This window comes from Hordeum vulgare, chromosome 6H, assembly GCF_904849725.1.
Source record: "Hordeum vulgare subsp. vulgare chromosome 6H, MorexV3_pseudomolecules_assembly, whole genome shotgun sequence".
Lineage (NCBI taxonomy): Eukaryota > Viridiplantae > Streptophyta > Magnoliopsida > Poales > Poaceae > Hordeum > Hordeum vulgare.
In genome coordinates this window covers 339,157,800-339,179,979 of record NC_058523.1, presented here as the reverse complement: position 1 = coordinate 339,179,979, position 22,180 = coordinate 339,157,800, and the positions used below count along the sequence as shown (strand labels likewise).

At 48.0% G+C, this 22,180-nt stretch overlaps 1 protein-coding gene across 1 annotated transcript; it reads right to left on the bottom strand.

Annotated features, from left to right (window-relative positions):
* Positions 1-4,777: 4,777 nt before the first annotated feature.
* LOC123401855 lies at positions 4,778-9,423 on the bottom strand. The gene is made up of 3 exons (XM_045095711.1): positions 8,824-9,423; positions 7,814-8,620; positions 4,778-6,419 (listed from the first exon to the last, which is right to left on the bottom strand). Exons 2-3 carry the CDS (start codon positions 8,519-8,521, stop codon positions 5,025-5,027), a joined length of 2,103 nt encoding a protein of 700 aa, XP_044951646.1. The 5' UTR covers positions 8,522-8,620; positions 8,824-9,423; the 3' UTR covers positions 4,778-5,024.
* Between the last annotated feature and the right edge of the window lie 12,757 nt (positions 9,424-22,180).

Sequence of the window (22,180 nt, the reverse complement as noted above, 5' to 3'; positions counted from 1 at the left end):
TAACCCGTACCCGTGTACCATGTACCCATATATAATTTGACAAGTAAGGCATAAATATCATTTCTCCAAATATTAAATATATTATATGTACATTATTCGGCAGCTAGCCCACGTCACAAATCCTTCCGTACGTATCTAGGTGATTGATCTCCAGAATTGCCTCGTTCCTTATATGGATATTTGGATCAACGTGATTGACGTAGAATTACCTTGCATGCCGCAGGCCGGCAGTATATGGATCAACGTGATTGACGTCTAGCTAGGCCTATGTCTAGCAGTCAACGTGATCTCATCTTATTGGCTTGGCTCGCTGCCGCTCGCCATCGACAGCGCCTCCAGCCGCTTGCTGCCTCACGCCAGCACCATGGAGCCAGGGGATGATGATCATAGCTCGCGCGTGGAAGGGAACCGCGAGGAGGAGCTGCAGTTCGGCGACCACCACAGCCAGGAGCACGCCATGACTACCCCAAGCCCAGTCCCAACCCTATCGTCAGATGGTGCCTTCCGCCTCCGCGCGCCAGAAAAGAGCCAAGTCCCCGACCGACGTCAAGGTCTTCCACCTCGTGCTCCAGGGTCCAAGGTGCAGCACCGTCGCCGCACTATGTCCGAGACGTCCATGAAGAAGGGACGCCCTAGCCTGCTTAGCAACGGCCGATCTGATGCTGCCAATCGCAAGAACAAGAGCAAGGCTATTTGTGCTAGGTGAGTATCGCTTTTGTGTATGATTTTATCATTACCAGCACTGATTTTATAGTTTAGATATCTAGATGATGTGATGCATTCGTGTATATAGCAGCGTTTATAGCAGCGTTCAGCTTCAAAAATACTGAAATATAGCAGCGTTCAGCCTTCAGCTATGGCGACGAGCACTATGTTCGTTTAGCTTCAGAAATACTGAAATATAGCAGCGTTTTGGTAGGAATTCTAGTGTGTAAATTCAAATGCTTTTGAGTGACGAGTAGGGATTCGAGTGTGTAAATTCAAACTCTAAAAAAATGTTTAGCTTCAGAATGAAATATTTTGTTTCAACAACAATTAATATTTTGTATCATTGCGAGCTTCTTAACTGAACCATCAAGTGTTTCTGAGTATTTCTAAACTATGTTCATTTAGCTTCAAAAATTGTGGCATATTGGATGTTATGAAGTCAGCTATAGAAAATATCAGAGAAAGTGTGGCATATTGGACTGCCACAGGAAAAAGGATAGAGAAGTTTGAGGATATGGCTAAGTTTAAAAAAGTTAAAATAACAAGAAAGTTGGTTCTTGATTGCAAAACTAGGTGGAACTCCACTTTCATGATGCTAGAAGTAGCTTTACCGTATAGAGTTGTTTTTGAACGTGCAAAGCAAGTTGACAAGCAATATGATAATTTACCTAGTGATGAAGAGTGGGAGTTTGCTACACATGTGGTGGAGAGACTTAGATTATTCTATGAGATAACCGAGTTGTTCTCAGGCACTGATTATGTTACAGCTAATGTTTACTTCCCTAAAATATGTGAGATTAAAATGAAAATGAGACAGTGGGCCTCTTCTAGCAACCAAATTATTAAACAAATGTCGAAGGAAATGACTAGTAAATTTGATAAGTATTGGAAGGACATTCAAGATCTATTGGGGGTGGCTACACTTCTTGATCCTCGGTATAAGAAGCAAATGTTAACAGCTTGCTTTGCCATGCTCCATGGCATTGAGCCATCTTCTTATGAGTGCATAGAGTTGGTTGATGAATTAATTGCTAGACTACATGCGTTGATAGAGGAGTATGAAGTGGAAGAATATGAATATCAACCATGTGAACAATTGATTTCTTCAATGAAAGCTCCTGCAATCATGAATGTCTTCAATAACATTATCGCCAAACAAAGTCCTGCAACGGCTAGGCTACAAGATGAAATAGAGATGTACTTGAAAGATGGCCTAGTGACTTACACAGAAAAATTCAATGTGTTGGATTGGTGGAAAGTATCTGGAATAAGATATCCAACATTAAGAAATGTTGCGAGAGATATTTTTGCTATTCCTGTGACAACTGTTGCCTCAGAGTCGGCATTTAGCACAAGTGGCAGAATACTTAGTGATCATAGGAGCCGCCTAACTCCTCATATGGTGGAGGTATTGATGTGCTCCCAGGACTGGCTTAGAAACAAATACAAAGGTGGGCAAATGAAAATTTTGTTATTTTTTTCTTTATTTAAATATTGCTAATCATTGTCTCTTCATGTTTACAAATTGATTGTTGTAGATGCTCATAAAGGAGATGCTAGCTTTTGGACTTGCCTTCAAGACATCCAAGAGGGCATGCAGGTTAACCAACACATTTCATTTTCCAATTGAGTATTTGAGTGCACCCACTACAATGCAAATTATAATAAGTTAACGTGTTCACTTTTCCAACTAGGACTTGTCCCTTTGAGAATTGATATGTGGAAGCAAGAACTCGTCGGTTCGTCGTCAAGAAGAATAAATTGTTGCACCTCGATCTTAGTTTTGCTATTGTTAGATTGCTCGAGTTTATTTCGGTTGAACTTCTTATGGTGCCAAAATTTTATTGAAATGCTTTTGTTTGTGGTCTTATGTATGGCCAAGTCTATATTTAGTTGTGGCTCGTGAGTTTGTAAACTTAAACTATATAACCATGTGCTGGCATTTATGACTATGTGTTGCTACCTCCTTGATGTGTTGTTGTTACAAATAAGTGTTGCTGATAACGAATAAGTGGTGTCGTTCATCAACGTGTTGCTTTTTTATGAATACGTGTTGCTGTCATGGAGTGTTGTAGTTTATAAATTATTACTATAAGTTGTCTTTTATGACTACATGATGCTCAAATTAATGTGTCGCGAATATGGATAATTTTACGAGCGGGTACCCATTTACCCTGATGGGTCACGGGTATGGGAAAAAAGTATACCCGTTGACGGATATGGGTACGGGTGATGGGTACATTTTTAGGTGACGGGTAAGGGTATGGGATGGCTCCACCCGTACCCAAACCCGGTGGGTGCCATCCCTAATTCTGTCGCTAACCCGGCAGCAACCGATAATGGCGATTGAAGTTCGGTTCACCGACTTCCTGTAACCGTCAATACAGAAGGTACCTCTTGAATCCTTCATATAATTTGCTCCTCTGCCTCTTGCTATATCTATTCAATCTGACGATCCCTCCCCGCAGCCATGCTTCTCTTTGTTTCAGGTGAAAAATGTCTTCCGTCCAGTTATGTTTGTTTTTTCCTCCCATCCTTTCTGAGTTTTGCTCTACCAGTCGTATGTCTCTGTTCATTCTGTGTTGCACATTCATTTTCCATGACATGTAGTGGACTGTTTTGGAGCTTTCATAGTTCATACTTCCTTCCTTCGAAATTACTTGTCACAAAAAATAGATAAAAATGGATGTATCTATAACTGAAATGCATCTAGATACCATCATTTCTCCGGCAAGTATTTTCGTATGGAGAGGGAGTATATGCGACCTAGGGGGTGGGTTATCCCTTTTTCTGCTTGTATTGTTTAGAGTAAGGAAGGAGCTTTATCAGAGCATTGGATTTTGAGCTGTACACATCGTTAATTTTTTTTTCACGTCATCCATGGAACAGAAATTACAATGATATTAAGATGTCATTGGACATCCTTATACTCTGTCTTATGGAAGCATGCACTACCCCAGTCCCAAAATGTAAGACGTTTTTGCAGTTTAATTTTAGGACGGAGGTAGTAGTACATAAAGCTGCTTGGATCTGCGTTGTTAACTTGTTCTGATTTTCTCATGTTGTGCTACATAGATATATGCCGTTTCAAGTTTTGGACTTGCTTCCTTCTATCTTATAGCATTGTTTTAACTCAAGGCTTTGGTTGGTTGTGCAGTAATTAATTTCAATCATGTGCCTCATGGGACGTCTTGATCAATATTTCTATCTTTTATGTTCTTTCCAATTTGTTATTGCAATTCACCATATAGTCAACTGCTTAAACTTTGGGAGTTTTCACAATTGGTATTTTCCAGAACTTAGTACAAAACCATGGAAAATCAGGTAATCAAAATGAAATTGGTAATTAGCATATGCCAAATCATGTTCACGAAACTTCATGTTTCTTCTGATTTTCTACAGGTGGACATTTTCTCAAAGCTTCTTATTCAGGTCTTGTAGATGGGTGAGCCTGTTTGGTGCCTGCCGACAGCTGTAGAAAGCAGGTTTGTTCTCAAAGCAGGTTATTAATTCGTTGCCTAGGTTTCTTGCGTTCATTGTTGCTCACTATTATACTTTTGACATGATCCTTGCTATCTGTGCTCAAGGACAAGAGTGGTGTTTATATACGCTAAAGGTTCCGTAGTTATTCTATGTATGTGTTGCATGTTTTCATTGTATGCAGATGTATGCGGCCTATAAAACCAGTTTAGTGTTTTCAGGATTAACATCTTCGCTAGGTTTTTTAGCTCTACTATATTATGCTCACGCGTTATCACCAATGCAATCTCTCTAGAAGTGATATGGCCTTTCTCTGATTTTGTATGATAATCATCTCATCCAACTATGTTTGTTACAAACTCAGTGCATACCTTTAGCTAAACCGAATCCCCTCATTAACAACATAACTATTCAGATAAATTTACAAAGAAACAAGTTCTTTACACAAACATATATAGTACATGCATATAAACTATTTCAGTTTTTTGATAAAACTTCAATCAAATAGTTTTCGTGCTTTTTAAACAGGCTCCAAAATGCATTTCCACTGTAGCAAGCCCGTGTTGTTTGAGCCTAAATTTGCTTGATATAGCTCAAACATTTCGTGTGTATGTATAGAGGAATCACGTCGATAACTTGATGATAGCAAGCTCAAGCCCTTGGCAAAAATCAAGCACGCCTGACCATGATACACACACGGAATCTACCTTTTAGCAAATCAACCACACCTCGCTCTTGTACGCGGAGCAGCACGCCAAACCAAACCAAACCAAACCGGGGGAGTTCAACATACACATACACATATCCTTGAACCGCAAAACCGAACGCAGGCCAGGTCAGGACACCCGGAGACACTGCTGCTTGAACATCTTGCTCGTCTGCTGCCCGCTGGCAGAGTCTTCCACCGTGAGCCCCTGCGCACCGAAGCAGATGTTGATGAGCCTCCCGTTCCCGCAGCCGTGGTTCCTCCGGGCGGCCACGCCGACCCCCTCGTCGGCGAAGGACGAGTTCGAGCACGACGGATCGTCCGCGCCGTCATCGTTGTCCAGGATGATGTCCTTGAGCTTGCCAAACGGCGGTGTCACCATCGTGCCCTCGTCTTCATCGAAGCAAATGTCCTTGAGCTTGGTGGACATAGGCGCCGAAGACAAGGAGGACCTTGGAAGGGTGCTCGGAGGGGACCGGGTCGATGTCGATGATGCCGCGAGGTGCGGCATGGCCTCCATGATGCCGTGGATGAGCTTCTTCTTGCTGGCCGAGCTGGGGGCGGAGCTTCTGATCGCGAGCGTACGCTTGTTGTTGAGCGCCATCGTCTTGGTGAAGGCCTGCCTGAGCGGAGTCGGGGTGTCAGCGACATGATTGTTCAGCTTCTTGATGGTATCCAGTGGGCCGCTGTCCTCGGATTTCCTCGGCGTCCTGGACATCTTCTCCCTCTGGCGAGGCCACCGCAGCATCATCTTGAGACGGTCCTTGGCTCGGCTGGCAGAGCTGAGCCTCTTCTCCGACGATCCATGGTTCTCGCCACCTTCGTGGCCTACATCTGCATGTACAGGGTCACACTTGCCATCGCTAGAACACGAACTAGCCCTTCTAGACTCCGTCGCCGCAATGCCCGAGTGCAGTAATATCTCTGCATCCGATATCTTGAACATGGTGCCCGGACTGATCGCGATCCCTCCCCGCATCTTTATCTGCGAAACGACAGCCGACCTGCTTCTCAGAACACTCGAGCTCAGGACCCCTCCAGCGGAGGCTATCTGCTTGATGAGCCTCTCCGATGTGGTTGACCGTAGCTGCTCCTTGAGCAGCGCCAGCGGGGTCATGCCGTCAGCGTCTTGGACGTTAAGGTCGATGGACGGCGTGGTCATCAGGAGCTCGACGAGGTCCGGATGCACGCAGCCAACCACAGCCATGTGTAGGGCGGTAAGACCAGCGTCGTTTCTCAGGTTGATGATCTTCCGGATGTCTGCGGTTTTCTCTCGAATGAGATGCTTGGTGAGCTCCAGTTGCCGGTCGAGCCGGCGGAACCCCGGGGTTCTGAATCCTGCGATCGCCGAGTGGAGGAACGTATCGCCTGCATTGTTCACAGCTGACATGGTTGATGGAGATGCAGCAACCAGTGCGTTTACAACGGGCAGATGCCCTCGGTAGGCCGCTACATGTAGTGCAGTGTTCCCTTGGTTGTCGGTTGAGTTGATTATGTCCAAAGAGGCCATCAGGTACTTGACAACCTGCATAAGACATTTTCTAATTTTCAGATAAATGGACCTCTGCATACCTAATAATTCAATGATACCAGTAGCAAGAACGATTATCCATGGATGGTGTGTTTTCAGTGAAGTCGATGTACTTGGATTTAATTAACATTGAGCCTCTGTCAAGATCATTACATATTTGAAAAACTAAAGTGCCGCTTAGACACAAGGGAGTGGTATTAATCAAAGATAATCTAATAAAACGAAAATCGAGAGGTAATCCTAGATGTTGCTATTGCGATCAAACTGAAACAATAAAACACCTCTTTCTTAATTGTCCACTTGCAAAATTATTATGACGCGCTGTTTATATAGCTTTCAACATTTCTCAACCAACGAACATTAAAGCGCTGTTTGGAACATGGCTTAGTGAAGTGGACGTAAATACAGTTGATCATATAAGGATTGGAATAAGTGCCTTGTTTTGGGCTATATGAAATACTAGAAATGATATGAATTTTAATGGCAAGAATTTCAACAACCTTTTGCAGGTTATTTACAGAGCCACAACTTAGAACCGTACGTGGCGTTACCCATTCATGCGGAATTCAGGAATCTTTTGGATATTGGATGCAACCGATGAAAAACTGTCGCACGGGCTATCTTCAAACGGTTTAGATGGCGAGCTATTAACAGGCTAGGTGTATAGGCATCTTAGCTTAATTTTGGTTTCGCCGGATGTGACAGTTTTCATTCCCTTTTTTCAAGTTTGTTTTTTGCTCAAACCGTTAGCTCGTTGTGGAACTTTAACTGTGTTTTTGTACCGTTTTAATAATATAGTTGCATGAATCGATTGATGCAGTAACTGTGTTTTTGTACCATTTTAATAATATAGTTGCATGAATCGATTGATGCAGTAACTGTGTTTTTGTACCATTTTAATAATATGGTTGCATGAATCGATTGATGCAGAGGCCGTGGCTGTCCTCCTTTTCCAAAAATAATAATAATTAAGAAACAGAAGGAAAGTTGGCTGAATATCACCATCAAGAAAACAGAAAGGAAGTCGTAGATCTAAAAGTTGTTTGGTACCAATTCTTTTCCTATCTGGACAGAAGTAGAAGTACATCCGCTTTTGCCTCAGTTTATTTATTGGACGGGGTCTCATGATCAGAGCTTTGACGTTTCAGTATTGTGTAGTACTATCAATCTTATAACAAGAAATTCGGATCATGAATTGTTCGAGCTGATCCAACTAAGAAAGGGAATTTCCGAAGCATGTAAGCATACTTGTAACAACAAGATGTACACTACACGGCCAAGAAAAAACTAAGCAAGATAACAACAAGATGGCCAAGATAAAACTAAGCAAAAACATGTACGTACTAGCAGAAGAGGATGTAAGCAATGGCAGGAAACAGGTTGCTCACCTCCAGCTGCCCTCTCCCAGCAGCTGCATGAAGCACGGTGGATCCACGGATATCAAGATACGCCGGCACGTCGGAGCGACCGTCGATGAGCTCCCTGAGCATCCGCACGCTCCCTCCTCTCGCGGCTGCGTGTACAGCCCTGCTCATCATCTCCAGCCGGAACACCGAGGCGCGACCGCCGGCGCCATCCCCGTCGCGGCAATACGTCGAGCACCTCGGGGACATGGCGTGGTCCAGCAGCATCCTGAAGAGGTCGGCGTTGCGGCCCCTCGCCGCCGCGTAGAACATGTCCGTGACCCCGTACTCGCCCTCGCCGAAGACGAGCAGCGGGTCCCTGTCCAGCAGCTCCTGCACGAAGCCCGCGTCCCCCGCGGAGGCCGCCGTGTAGAGCAGCCAGCCGCCGTAGCCGGCCCGGAGCAGCGTGTTCTCGGCGCCGTGCTTGCACTCGCACTCGAGCAGCAGGCCCCGGGCGACGGAGGCGCGGTGGCGGGGCGCGTGGACGAAGCGGGCGTCGTCGTCCCAGAGCGACTCGAGGCGGCGGATCCGGCGGAGCGAGGTGAGCTTGATGAGGAGGTTGGGGTCGAGGTGCAGCAGCTGGCGGACGATGTCGTAGTGGCCGTCGGCCGCCGCCCAGTCGATGGGCGAGGCGTACCACCACTGGTCGCCGGTGCTCTCCCACCGCAGCGGGAAGTAGCAGGACCGCTCCATCGGTCTCGGGACAGATCTGTCTACCGGTGCTGTGCTGTCACTCCGGAGTGAGGCGAGCTCTGCTCCTGCTCAGCTCAGGCGCACATCACATGGGAGCAGCTGCATCAAAGGTAGAAGAAGATTAGAAGGAGGAGGGAATGTGCTGCATGAGCATGGCGCCATGTGGGTGGGCTGGGCAAATCCATGGAGGCAAATATGGTTTGTTTATTGCTTGTGATCAGATTGGGATGCAATGCAAGCATCTGTAAACTGCAAGGGAGGCATCATGCAAATGAATCTGACGCTAAAGCAAAGGAAAGCACCTTGTGAAGGACGCAGCTTCACCCTCGCACATGAACAAACGAAGAAGCACGAGAGAGCCTTCGACACTTATCAGCCGAGCTGGAGAGATCCACTTGACTGGATTAGTAGGAGCATTATCATGAATGAAGAAGCATTTAGGCCGCCAAAGTGGTTATGCATTCTTGTAATGGCACAGTGCAAAGGTGGCACGCAGTTATGAACGAGTGGGGGAAGGAAGCGCAGACAGACAGTGAGGCAGCGACAGTGACAGAGAGAGTATCGTGGTCCTCTTCTCTGCCCTTTGGAAAAGGAAGTGCCGAGACATCACATGGTATGGAATTGAATGGAGCCTTTTCCGTTGATCAAGCACAACAAAGTGCTCTGCAATGGAGGAGAGGAGAGGAGAGGACAGGACAGGAATCTTTGGGCTGGTTAGGAAAGGTGAAACAGGACCATCAATGACAGTGCAGCTTTTGCACCCGAATCAACAGGACAGAGGCCAATGTAGTACGGCACCACAGGGATTAGGGGGTGGTTTGGGTTGGCAATGATGCGAAAGGGTGGCGCTGTCCTGTGCTGTTTGGGCATTCCTTCGGCTATGGAGATCAGATCAACGTGTTGCATGGTTTGGGGCGTGTTCGGTTGGTTTCCGAGGGCATCTTCACCCGAGTCCCCAACAGCCGTCCATTTCTATTTTTAACGTCGACCTAAAAAAATCCGTCCAATCATGTTTTAGGATCTTGTTTTTCGTCAACTTAGATCAAAATTGATGCCGACAGATCCAGACCGAACCTAGCGCACCGAAGGCGTCAAATCCCTTCCGCGTGAACCCGCCGAGTCAGCGAGACCGGACGTCGCCAAGAACGTTCGTCCTCCTCATCACCTTGGCTCCCGTGCCAATTCAATGTGCCGGATTTCAAGGTCTGGCGGCACAGTAATGGCACGCCACCGCACGTCCTGTCCTTTTTCGCCATGTGTGCACACGGCTCCCGCCTCTTCTTCGTTATAAAATCCGCGCGTCGCCGCCGCTCGCCACACACTCGCCCCCCAACCTCTACTCCCATCTCTCTCGCCTCCACCGCCGGTTTTCTTCCTAAAACCATGGCGGAGCAATTCCCAGGCGACGGAGCGGCCACCAACGGCTTCAGCCGTCGGTCGTTGCATGAATGGGAGGCGCGAGTCCTCCACGAGGCCAACTACCCGGCGCCGCCAGACATGCGCATGCCGGGCGCGTGGAGGCTGAGCCTCGGAGGAGTCCCCGTGCTCCCTTCACCATCCGCCGTGGAACGTCGCGGCGAGATCGCGTGCATCCGGGCCTCTTTGCCGGAGGACGCGCGACATGAAGAAAGGAACGTCGTCGACGACCTCCCTCTGTGGATGACGTACTTTCAGTGCCGCCACGCTGACAAGCTCGCCTCCACCAACTGGTTTTCGCTGCCAGGGGGCGTCACAACTCCGATGACCGTCATCAGTGGTGGGGCGTGCCCAAGCGCATTCTCCACGCTGTCCTCGAGCACATCGAGGGCGGCAACGAGCCGCCACTGAAGTACCCGTCGCCGTCGCTCTCGCACTGGAGCGACAGCTCGTGGCTGCTGAGGTGAATGATGGGGTCCTCCTCCTTGTCCTTGTCCCGCTCCTCCGGCATGACAACGCCGCTCGTCACCGTCAAGGTCGAGCCCCAGGAGATGTTGGTGCGTCGTCACAGCCGTGGTGACAACCTTGTCATAAATGAGGGTTGTCGCCAACCTTCGCCTCCCCGCGGCCACCTTCGACTGGTCAGGCCAAAGAAGGAGAAGGAGCCGCCGACGGCACCGGTGGCCGTCAAGCAGGAGCACGTTGAGATGGCCGCTGGCATGGACACCGGCTTGAAGTGGTCGCGCGACGACTACGTTCGGGAGGAAATGAAGCGCCGGCGCCGCGCTTTGGTGGAGGTCGCCGCGCGGCGTCATCGTCCTCGACGACAGTGATGAAGAGATGCCGATGTAGACCGCCTCCATCCGCAACGGCAATCCAGGACAAGGCTCCAGCAAGGACGACGCGAAGGACGACGACAGCGGCGACTACACCGTCTTCTACCAGCTCCTCGACATGAACTAGGTTAGCGGCGGCGGCATAGTTATTTTTTATGTTTCTTATCTTTTTTAAGTTTGTACAAATTTTAATGAAATCGCCTAAATTTTATCCAAAATTTTCTAAATTAGTTCGAATTTGGTCCGATTTTAATTTAAAGACGGCGTATGGGTGGTGACATTGGACGGGTTGGGGGGGGGGGGGGGGGGCTCGGAACCCGAGCGCTCCAAACCGATTTGGTCCCGTGGAGCGTATACAAGCTTTTGGTCATCATCTGTATGTTGTTTGTTTGTTTGCATTAAATTCAATTAATGTAAATTGCATTAAGCCCAACTCGTATATGAAAAACTGTTAATTTAAGCGTGTGAGGACGCTTCAAATTTCATACAGACCAGTTTATACGTGTAAGTCAGCCAACCAAACGACTTACCATTTAGCCCGCCTGATTGGTCTTAATGGAGGCTACCAAACGCAACCTTGTTGTTTTTTCCGTTTGCTCTTCTTTTCTGGAGGTATCCTTGAAATGCATCCTGATGGTGTGGCTGCATATACATGGATGGACGGCGTGCCGAACTTAACTCATGATGGTCTCAGAGGTTTGCTTTATAAGTACATACATAAAATAAATGGAATCATCGAGGGAGTGGCGGCGAGCTCAACATCCACCCATGCACGGAATATCCTAGAATTTGTAATTCCACACTCGAGGAGTGTAGTACCGAATATCTTAGAACCCGCGTTTCCTAAATGACCGTGCATTTGTAATGTTCGATGCCTGTCGCTTCTTCTTTGTTTTCTTCCTTGTTTAGCGTCATCATCAAGACAAGATTGTGTTTCCAAGATCCACCTTGTTGGTCGACTCGTTGCTTCAGTTGCAACTTACTAGTACAAGGCCACAGGAGGGGCCAATTTGTCATTGTCAGATTTTACGCAAAGCTTCCAACGAGGTGAGGAGTCATTCCGGCTCAATCGCTTCAATGTAAAGCATCTCCACTCGCCCCCTCCCCCTAACAGGCCCTTTCGAGCGATTATTTTTTGCTCCAATGGTGCGAAATCGACCCACTCACGTCTCTAAGAGGCCGTTTTTCGTTGGTTCAGACTGAAATTGGCTCAGGTGGTCTCAGGCCGAACACAGCGCGCTGGGGGTCGTCCGGGGGCGCCGACAGAAAAACGTTTTGGCGTGAAAAACGCTAGGCCCGCCGAGTCAGCGACTCGCCGCGCGGTCGTCGTCCTCATCACCTCGTTTTTTCACGGGAATCAATGCGAAGGCTGCACCGCTGGTCAGCCTTTCATTGATTCACGAGTGGCGCGACGACGCACGTCCCGTTGACGCATGTCCCGTCGGTTCCTACCATGCGTTCACACGCCGACGCTCCGCGTTCTCACCCGCCCGCGGCTATACAAGGCGCCCCCCGGTCGGTGGCCTCACACTTCTCACCACCGACACTCTCCCCTCTTCTTCTTCACCACGACCTTCTTCGCCTTCTCTCCTCTCCTTCACAATGACCGAGCGCTACCCCGACGATGGAGCTGCCGCCAATGGCTTCGGTCGCCGGCACCTCCGCGAGGATGAGGCCCGCCTCTTGTACGAGGCGGAGTACCCGGGGCCGCGTGACATGAGGGTGCCGGGGTCTTGGAGGCTCAACGTCGGCGGCGTTCCGGTGCCGCCACCGCCCACCGGAGCTGAGCGGCGGGCGGAGATTGCGCACATTAGGTCCGACCTGCCGGAGAACTCGCGCAATGTCCCGCGGTACGCCCCCGACAGCGGCGCGCTCTGGACGGCATTCTTCGACCGCCAACACGCCGACCAGCTCGCCGCCACCAACGGTGTCGAGCCCCGCGGTCGGCAATACGACAATGATGGGCCGTCCCCGAACGCACACTGGAGGCCGTCCTCGAGCACATCAAGGACGGCAATACGCCCAGGACGAGTACCCTCCCCCGCCGACCTTCTCCCGCCGCCGTGACATCTCCTGGACGCCGAGGAGGATGGAGTCGACGATGTCCTCCCCGTCCGACTCCCGCTCCCGCTAATTTGGATCGCCGGCGCTGCTCCCCGTCAAGCCGGAGGGGACGCCGCTGGGGCGGCGCACGCGCATCACCGGGATTGTCATCAACGAGCCAGACGCTTCTTCCTCCTGCCTCATGCAGCGAAGACGGAGCCGGGGCTCCTGCTCGTCAAGAGGAGCACCTCGACATGGCCGCCGCCGCCGACGAGGCCGCCCTGTGAAATGGACGAGGGACGACTATGTGCGGGGAGAAATGGAGCGGCAGCGCCGTGCCCTGGAGGAGATCTTCGCCCGTCGTCGCGACCGTGAGGAGGGCGTCGTCGTCATCCTTGATGATAGCGACGAGGAGGCACCGTCACCCGTTCGCCTCGATGACCCTGGACATGGGAGCGGCTGTTGGAGAATGTTGCATGGAAAAAAAAATTTCCTACGCGCATACAAGATCTATCCATGGTGATGAGCATCTATGAGAGGAGAGATCAGATCCACATACCTTTTGTAACGACCAAGATGCGGTCCTTTCCGACCTGGGGATCGAGGCCCCGAATTGGAAAGGAGCGCATCTAAGCGTCTCGCAAACGGGTAACACAACACATACATAATAATAAAGATCGACAATCAGGGATTCAATTGCCTTCTCATAAATATCTCAGAGTACATCACACATACAACCAAGGTAGTTCCGCTACGGACTACAAAACATAGAAATGCTATGCTACCCTGCCTGCAGGCCCATGATCACGACCACGCCTCAATCTTCTGGATAGTTCACGTAAAGGCGGTCTGTCTCCTTGTCGTACTGCCACGCCAGCTAAGTGCCGTCGGGATCATCTATCTCTGGGGTACCTGAACCTGTTGGGATTTTTGGAGGAATCCGTGAGCCACGGGGACTCAGCAATCTAAGAACTTGGTGCCAGAACTAGTCAAGTTATTAGGTAGGATAAGGTGAAGTGTTTAAGGTTGCAGCATCCTAAGCTTGATTTAGTGGCTAACTTACGTAGCATTTATGAAGGTGGTCTATTCTAGCGGACGTGATTACTTGATCACTAAGTGATCCTGAACACCTACCTACGGCATTCATAACCCCACCGTGTTCCCGATCGAAGAGAGATCTTCGAGGGGACAGTCACGGTTACGCACACAGTTGGCAATTTTATTAGCTTATGTTTGAGTTATCTAATACCGGATGTTAACAAAATATTCCAAGTTGCCACATAACCGCGGGAACGGCTTTCCGAAAGATTAAACCCTGCAGGGGTGCTCCAACTAGTCCATCACAAACGTACACAGGCCGCAAAGGCATCCTCTATCACGAATCTCGTGATCTCGTCGGATTCCTTAGAGGAAAACCTCAACTTTGGGGGAAACCAAAGCTTCACTGGGATTCCTATACGCAAGATATATCGCTAAGGTAAGACAAGGCTAGCAGGACCTCCCGGTGTGTCGACGACCCGATAAGAGCCGCGTATCTCAGTCTCAGGACAACACCGTCTATGCAAAGTGGACAAGGTCCAAACCTCAATTTTCCTTGGGGTGGCCTTGCCGACTGCTAGGTGGTTGGACAAACACTCATGAGGAGCACTGGCCCGGGTTGTTGATTAAATTCCTCAGGGTAGCTATTCCCTATGCAGATTATTAAGTGATTAGCAATAAAACCAATGTTGGGTCCTGCCGGACAAACCTTAGCACTATGCGATTTATCGAGGGGGTCCCCATAACAACCCCGAACGTGTTAGGAGCGATCAATATGGAATCAAACACCGGTAGCCGGTAACTATGGCGGCAATAACGGAACAAAGCACCGGCAAAAGGCTAGGCCTTCCGTCATTTACCAAGTATATATGTGCATTTATTAAATAACAGAATTTAAGATAATGATATCAAGCTCATGTTATCACATGAGTCAAAGCACCTGCATCTAGCAACGCTAACATTAGTAGCCGAGCAAAGCCTACTTAGCCATACAAGTTTTGCTAGGAAGGGATCAGTGTATGGGTTCATGGCATATCAAGAGGCAACTTAATTCAGTGGTAGGCAGCGAGCAATATGACATGGAAACTCAAACTAGCATAACAAGTCTAGAGATGGAATCAAGGTCATATCATCTTGCCTGTGATATCCCCAGCTTGGAATGGTTCTTGTTCGTCCTGCACGTACTCTCCCGAATCCACGTACTCGTTCTCCGGTCCTGGTGCTACCCAACATAATAATAATATCCAATGAACAACAACACCTCAAGATGCAACAAGCACATGATGCATGAGATGAAAAATGAGCATGCATCACTATTTCTATCACTAGCACAAGCAAGAGAAGCTACTACAAGTTTCTGGTCAGAACTGTACACTAAGCTATTTTGACATGCATGAGAATGACATGATCAGATGCATCTCGTGAAAACGATGCAAAACCATATAAAGAACATTACAATCGGAGCTACGGATCAACGGGAATCAACGAAACAAGATATGAAGCACTACGTGTCAAAATCTTCACCACACACTCAAATGGCACAAATATGGTATTCACAGGTTGCCAAGACATATAAAAACTCAACATGAATGGATTGGAGCAAGGAAGAACACCACAACATCAACTAAGCACCCACAATCATCAAAATGACAAAACTACATAATCTGCCATAATCTGCATCTTAGCACTTTGTGAGCTACATGCAACATAGCTACATCCCTCCAAATATGACAAATAATATATGTGGCTGTAGCTAGCCAAGAATACTACCAGCATAAGCAAGAATCACCCAAAAAGGAATTAAACACAGGAAGATACAAGGCTACAAACTTTCCCAAAACCATCAGGTCTTAGGGACTTAGTGAAAATTCCTGCACCTGACTTTCTGTCTTTGTTCTGAAGCTTTTTTACAGCAACCAAAACATAACCTACATGATTCCAAATGGGATGAAATTTTACAGGAAGCTTCACAAAAATATCAGGTCCAAATTCCTAGCACTGAACTAAGGCTAGATCACAACACAATGACCAGCACAACCTCATCTACAGGAGAAGAAAATATTTCCAGATTCTCAGACTTGGTGAAATTCCAGATTTCACTAAGCTGGAATTTCCAGCCACATACCCACTTTGGATGGGCACCACTTGCACACATGGATTTCCAAATCATGAATTGAAACCCACATGTGGTAGAGGGGGTCACCCTCTACTACCACAACCAAGAATCAAATACAAGAGCACATCACCATGCATGGAACCAAGCTCTAAACTTAGAAGAAAAATGCAAATACGACTTTCCAGAAAAATGTCCCAATGGAAAATCTAAGTTCACCAATGGATTCCTTGGGAAAATTCTACCACAAAATCATATATAATATGTGGGCACTTTCTTGGAACAAGTGACCACAAATTAAGGAAGAGGAAACTACTCCAAATCATGACTAGGGAATAGTGCATCATTTCATGTAGTTTCTCTATATCAACTACTACATGGTTGAGCTCATGTGCACAATGAAAAAGTGACATGGGTGTTTGAACCCCATGTTTGTGTTATGCACATCAACTTCACAACCACTTCTACCAAGCTATCCACACATACAAATCACCATGCCCTCTCACATATGGACATGTGAAGGTGCACAAGTGTTGCAAAGTGGGGTTGTTTTCACCACATGCATAACATAAACTCATATGCATGTCAACTAGTAGAAACCCACACCACCTACACATGCTAGCAACACAAAGAATGCTAACACATGCATATGGCAATCACACACATATGCATACCTACACTAGCAACACCTCATGTGTGTGCAACACACACACACATGCACATCACCTACTGCCACCTCTTACTAGTCACACAAGCATAAACACAAGCCACCTACATAAGATCATCTACTAGGAAGCATCACCATACACACACACCCATGTGTGACTAACCTCATGTGTATGCACACACACACATGCACCTCTCACAAGCACCCAAACATACACCACATCACCTACCACTACTATTCAGTACAAGCAAGGAGATAAAATGCCAATCTCAACTAAAGTGATAAGCACAAGACTATAATCACATGCATCTACTACTCTACTAAGTGCATATTCACACACACAAGTGCATCACCACTTATTCACAAGCCACCAACAAATGAACATACTTGCAGATTATGAGAGGAGGTAGCACAAACATATATGTGCAACAAAAATGGCTACCTCACTACAAAGAACAAGACTGCAAAATTGGTGAAACGGAGAACAAGGGACAGAAAAAAATAAAAAGGGAGGTACTGGGGGTCGAACCCCAGACCTGCTGCTCGAGCACACACATGCACAAGGCAGCTACCACTCTGCTACAGCTTCTGATCTGACCAGAGAGGGGGTTCTCTCCAGGTATGCTTAACCTGCCCGCTACTGTGCCGAAGAAAATAAACGAGAAGAAAAGGGGTTGCCGAGGGGAGGGATCGAACCCACGCCCTCCTACAGGCAGCAGGCAACAGGCACCAGTACTACTACCACTACGCTACGGAACGATGACTGAACAGAGAAGGGGCACTAATTCTACTGAACCTGCCCTCGAAGATGCACAGGGGAGCCGCGGCGGCCGGAACAGGGGAGCTGTCCTGCCCACGACATAGCCCAAATCGAGCAATGGCTCGTGGAAGGGAGGACCCTTACGCACCCACGAGTCCATTCCCTGTGCTAAATCCGTCCGAGACGTATGACAGCAGCCTAGCTACGGTGCACGGCGGCGCCGGCGACAGGAACGCAGCACGTCGACGCCCTACTACTCCTACACGAAGACCTACTGCAGGGAAGGGGTAGGAGATGGATCTGCTCACCCTACGGAAGCAGGGGAAGAAGAGGTGGTCGCCGTTCTGGCCTGCTCGTCGGGGAGGGTTGTCGCCGTCGTGGAGAAGAGGAAGCACGGGAGCCCGCGTCGACCTTGCCGCGGGGATGGGTTCGTGGATCACCCCGCGTGCTCGCCGAGTCGTCGGGGAGGAAGAAGAAGCTCGTACGCAGCGGCGAGGAGGACCTCAATCCACGGCCATGGCGGTGGGGCTCTACCTTACCTGACGTGGATCTTCAGAGAGCGAGGTGGAGAGGGGAAAGGAGGTGGCGGCGCGAGAGAGGCAAACCCTACTGCACGGACGCCAAGGGGGGGGGGGTTCTTTTATGGAGGGAAGGGACGAGGAACGTTCCTCGACGTCCGTGACGCCGTCAAGTCGCCGCTGCTCTGAACCTACTGGAGTGGAGCACTGACGGAAGAAGGGGAACGAGCACGCCGTCTACAGGAAGCCACGCGCGAGAGAGGGGAGCTGGGCGTGCTAGTGGGAGGAGGCCCACTAGTTGGCGCCAGATAGGAGAGGAGAAAAAAACCTGAGGGTTTTTTCTATTTAAAACAAACAGGGAAAAGGATGTAAATCACAGACAAATCTGTTGGGGCTTAAAAACAAAACAAAAATGCCCCTGGTCATCAGAAATTATGACCTAATTGAATAAAATAGAAAAGAAATATCTGGAGCAATTAAATATTTATAAAACAGAATTTGTAATATCTGTTTTGTGAATAATTGCACCTCACAACCAAGTTCCAAAACAGCAAAACACATCTTGACACACACACCACAAAAATATACCACATCATGGGCATTTTTGAATCAAGGTTGGGGCAAGTGAATATTGACTTAAGATATAAAAGAGAGAGAGAGAGAGGTTTGCAAATATGACAAGCCCACTTCATTTAGAACTAGTCACACACACATGAAATCATAGATCACCCCAACACATACACAACATCACAAAGTAGCTAACCACAAGACCACCACATCACAAGAAATGCTAAGATCATATAACACAACACAAGACAAGGCAAACAATGATATGCTATGCATGGATGCATGGGAAGGAAGGAAAAAAATACAATGGACATCACAAGAACTCATGGCACAAATGATATCATCATAACTCTAACAAGGTGGACCCACATGCAATAGGTTCCAAATAGGGAAGGTTTACATATCGGGCACTACACCTTTGTAGACCGCTAAGCGGAAGCGTTAAAGAACGCGGTTGATGTAGTGGTACGTCTTCACGATCCAATCATGATCCGTGCCATGAACTCCCGATCAAGTGCCGAACGGACGACACCTCTGCGTTCAGCACACGTACAGCTCGATGACGTCTCCACCTCCTCAATCCAGCAAGTGAGGGCGGAGTAGTAGATGAGTTCTCCGGCAAAACGACGGCGTGGTGGCGGTTGTGGTGGTGCTATCCAGGCAGGGCTACGCCTAGCGCTACCGAAACTGCAAACGGAGGAGAAAACGATATAGGGAGAGAGAGGGGCGCCAAGGGCTTCGTGTGTGCTCTTGGGGCGCCCCCTCTTCTCTATATATAGGTGGAGGGGCGTGGGGAACAACCCCTCCAAGCCCTAGGGCACAGCGAAAGGGGAAGGTGGTGGAATCCTATTCCCCTTCCATACAAAGGCGGACTTTCCACCTTTCCCAACTGCATGGGCCTTGAGGGACTTGTGCGCTTGGACCAATAAGGCTACGACATCTCCCCTCAGCCCATGCAAACCCTTGGGATGTGGTGGGATCCTTGATGGACTTTTCGACTCCTCCAGAAGTTTCTTGAACCTTCTAGAAGCTTCCGGGTACAATATCAGGAAAACCCGAAACTTTTTCGGTAGCCAAAATATGACTTCCCATATATAAATCTTTACCTCCGGACCATTCCGGAGCTCCTCGCGACGTATGGGATCTCATCCGGGATTCCGAAAAACTTTTGGTTACTACCACACTGTCGGGACCCCGATCCTAAGCCATAGGAATCCAGCCGGTAACACATCGCATCCCTTTGCGGTCTCACGCACGGTTAACTCCACGGCTGCAGCCTTACCTTAGCCGGGACCGTTTGCATCTTTTGACTCACGTATGCAATAGTGTCGCTAGCATTCCAATGTCAAAGAACCCGGATCGACATGTCTAGTCATAAACCAAAGTGGCAGTACCGCACAAGGACAGGCATACATGACCCAACAAAGCAGGTGTCGGTCATCAGCGAATGTAGACGAGTCGTAGCAAGCTACAAGGACTCCATTACATCGCGTGACATTTTTCCAAAGGGAACAGACACATCAGCTAAGAAGGACACATGCCGGTCAACCAATGTGTCCAGAGCAGTAGCGAACTACCAAGGCTCATTGGATCACAAAGGGGCATTTCCTTGTAAGGAGTGCTACTAAAGTTCACGACTAAGTAATCGAACCCCATACATATCAAGTACAACACACGTACGCATGGCATACCGATATGTATAGATACATCGATGGCATCACAACATAACCATAACATACAACCTTTATTTAAGAGGCTCGGAAGAGCCACACACATAATATTACACATTAAGGGTCTCACGACCCATAATAGCAGTCATTCAGTTACAAGCCAACGGAAGATTTTAAACTGTCTGAGTACAGACAGGGCAACTAGAAGGCACATGGCCTGACTATACTATAGAATCAACGTAGGGCCAGATCGTAGCTGGGACACCAGCTACTCGTCGTCGTCGATGTCTACGAAGAACCCTCCATTAGGGTCATTAGCAACCTCTGCAACATTTATTAAGCAAACATGAGTACGGAGGTACTCAGCAAGACTTTAGGATAACTAACTACTCATGCAAGGTATCAAAAGGTATTGTGGGGTTTCATGCGGGAAAGCCAACATTTGACTCATGGCTAGACAACTTGCATTATTAAATAATTTTGACAACTTGATTTCTCGCACACGAGTCCACTAACACCACAACAATACACTATCGTGGAATCATTCCGTCTCCGTACGGAAATGCCGTCCACGACACTCACGCTTATCTTGGCAATTTTATGAGTAGCCATTGAAGTTATCTATGAACAACATATGTCTGCAAGTAGTCCATATCCGCGGACGCGGCTATTCGAATAGATCATAACCCTGCAGGGGTGTACTTCGTCACACACGCTCTCGCCACTTATCTCCATGTGCACGTCATGCACCTCGACAACCTTCAAGCGGAAGCCCAGCGAGGGAGTCGGCCACGACCGTTAACCACACTAGTACCTAGTCCAGGTTTATCGCCTATCTGAGAGTAACCCGTACGGAAGTCCGGCCGGGGTTTCCGCCACGGCCTCAAATGATGTGCGCAGGGTTCCCAAGCCCACCATCCGGGTGCCACTTGGTACACCGTGCCACTGCCTACCGCATCACAGCCCACCTCTCAGGTCAGCACCATGCACGGCCTCCAGCATTACTATAAACACCAGAAACTACTTGCAACTCCTGGACCGAGTACTACGCGATTAATAAGCCGAGCGGGGTCATATTTCAGGGCCCAACATGTGGTAGTATCTAGCCTTGGATTACATACACGGAACTCAGTTCCTATGGACGGTTCCAATGAAACAACCCGCCATGTACTCCTACACAGCCTTACCTTTACCAAATCAAGTCCAACACACAACCTTTGCTCACCGAACACATTCTCACAATTCTGTTCATCTCCCAGATGACAGACCATACACAACTCTAAGCATAGCATGCATAGCAGGATAAGGCACATCATAGCTCAAGCAACTACCAGGTATGCTAGGTTGCAAGGTTCGGCTATTTACTGTGACAAGGTTAGGTCATGCAAAGGAAGTGGGTTCAACTAACGTGGCAAAAGCAGTTGAAGCATTTGATCCTAATGCAATAAATAAGTGCAGAGCAAGAACATGGAATTATCGGGATGTTCAAAAGGGTTGCTTGCCTTGTTGCTCAGAGGAGGAACGATATCCGTCAGACGGATATTCGGTGGAATCCGGGGGTGCGGAGCCTACCGAAATGAATGGCAACATTCAATAACAATCATATGCAATCAAAATGATGCATGAGCATGGCATGAGAATGCAAGGTGATAGGTTATTACAATCAACATGTATTAGGTTTAGAGTTGATTTGAATCACATTCGAATATCAATTCAAACGGGGTATTCTCGGATACCGTTTTAATTGATTCGACCTGATGCTCAGATCAACTTGATGTTAGCATGCATGAAATGTCATGTTATGGTACTGATTTGTAATTAGGACAGTGTGTGATCATGGCATTCATAATGAAATTTGAATATTTTCCAAATTCCATTTAAAAAGTAATTATAAGAGTTGAATTATTCCTTATTCTACATGTTAGGGTTCTGTAACTTTTTCAAACATAGTTGAAACGAGCATATTCAGAATCCTTGAATTTTTCTGATACTTTTTCATATATAATTTATTTTCATTGGAGTTACAGATTA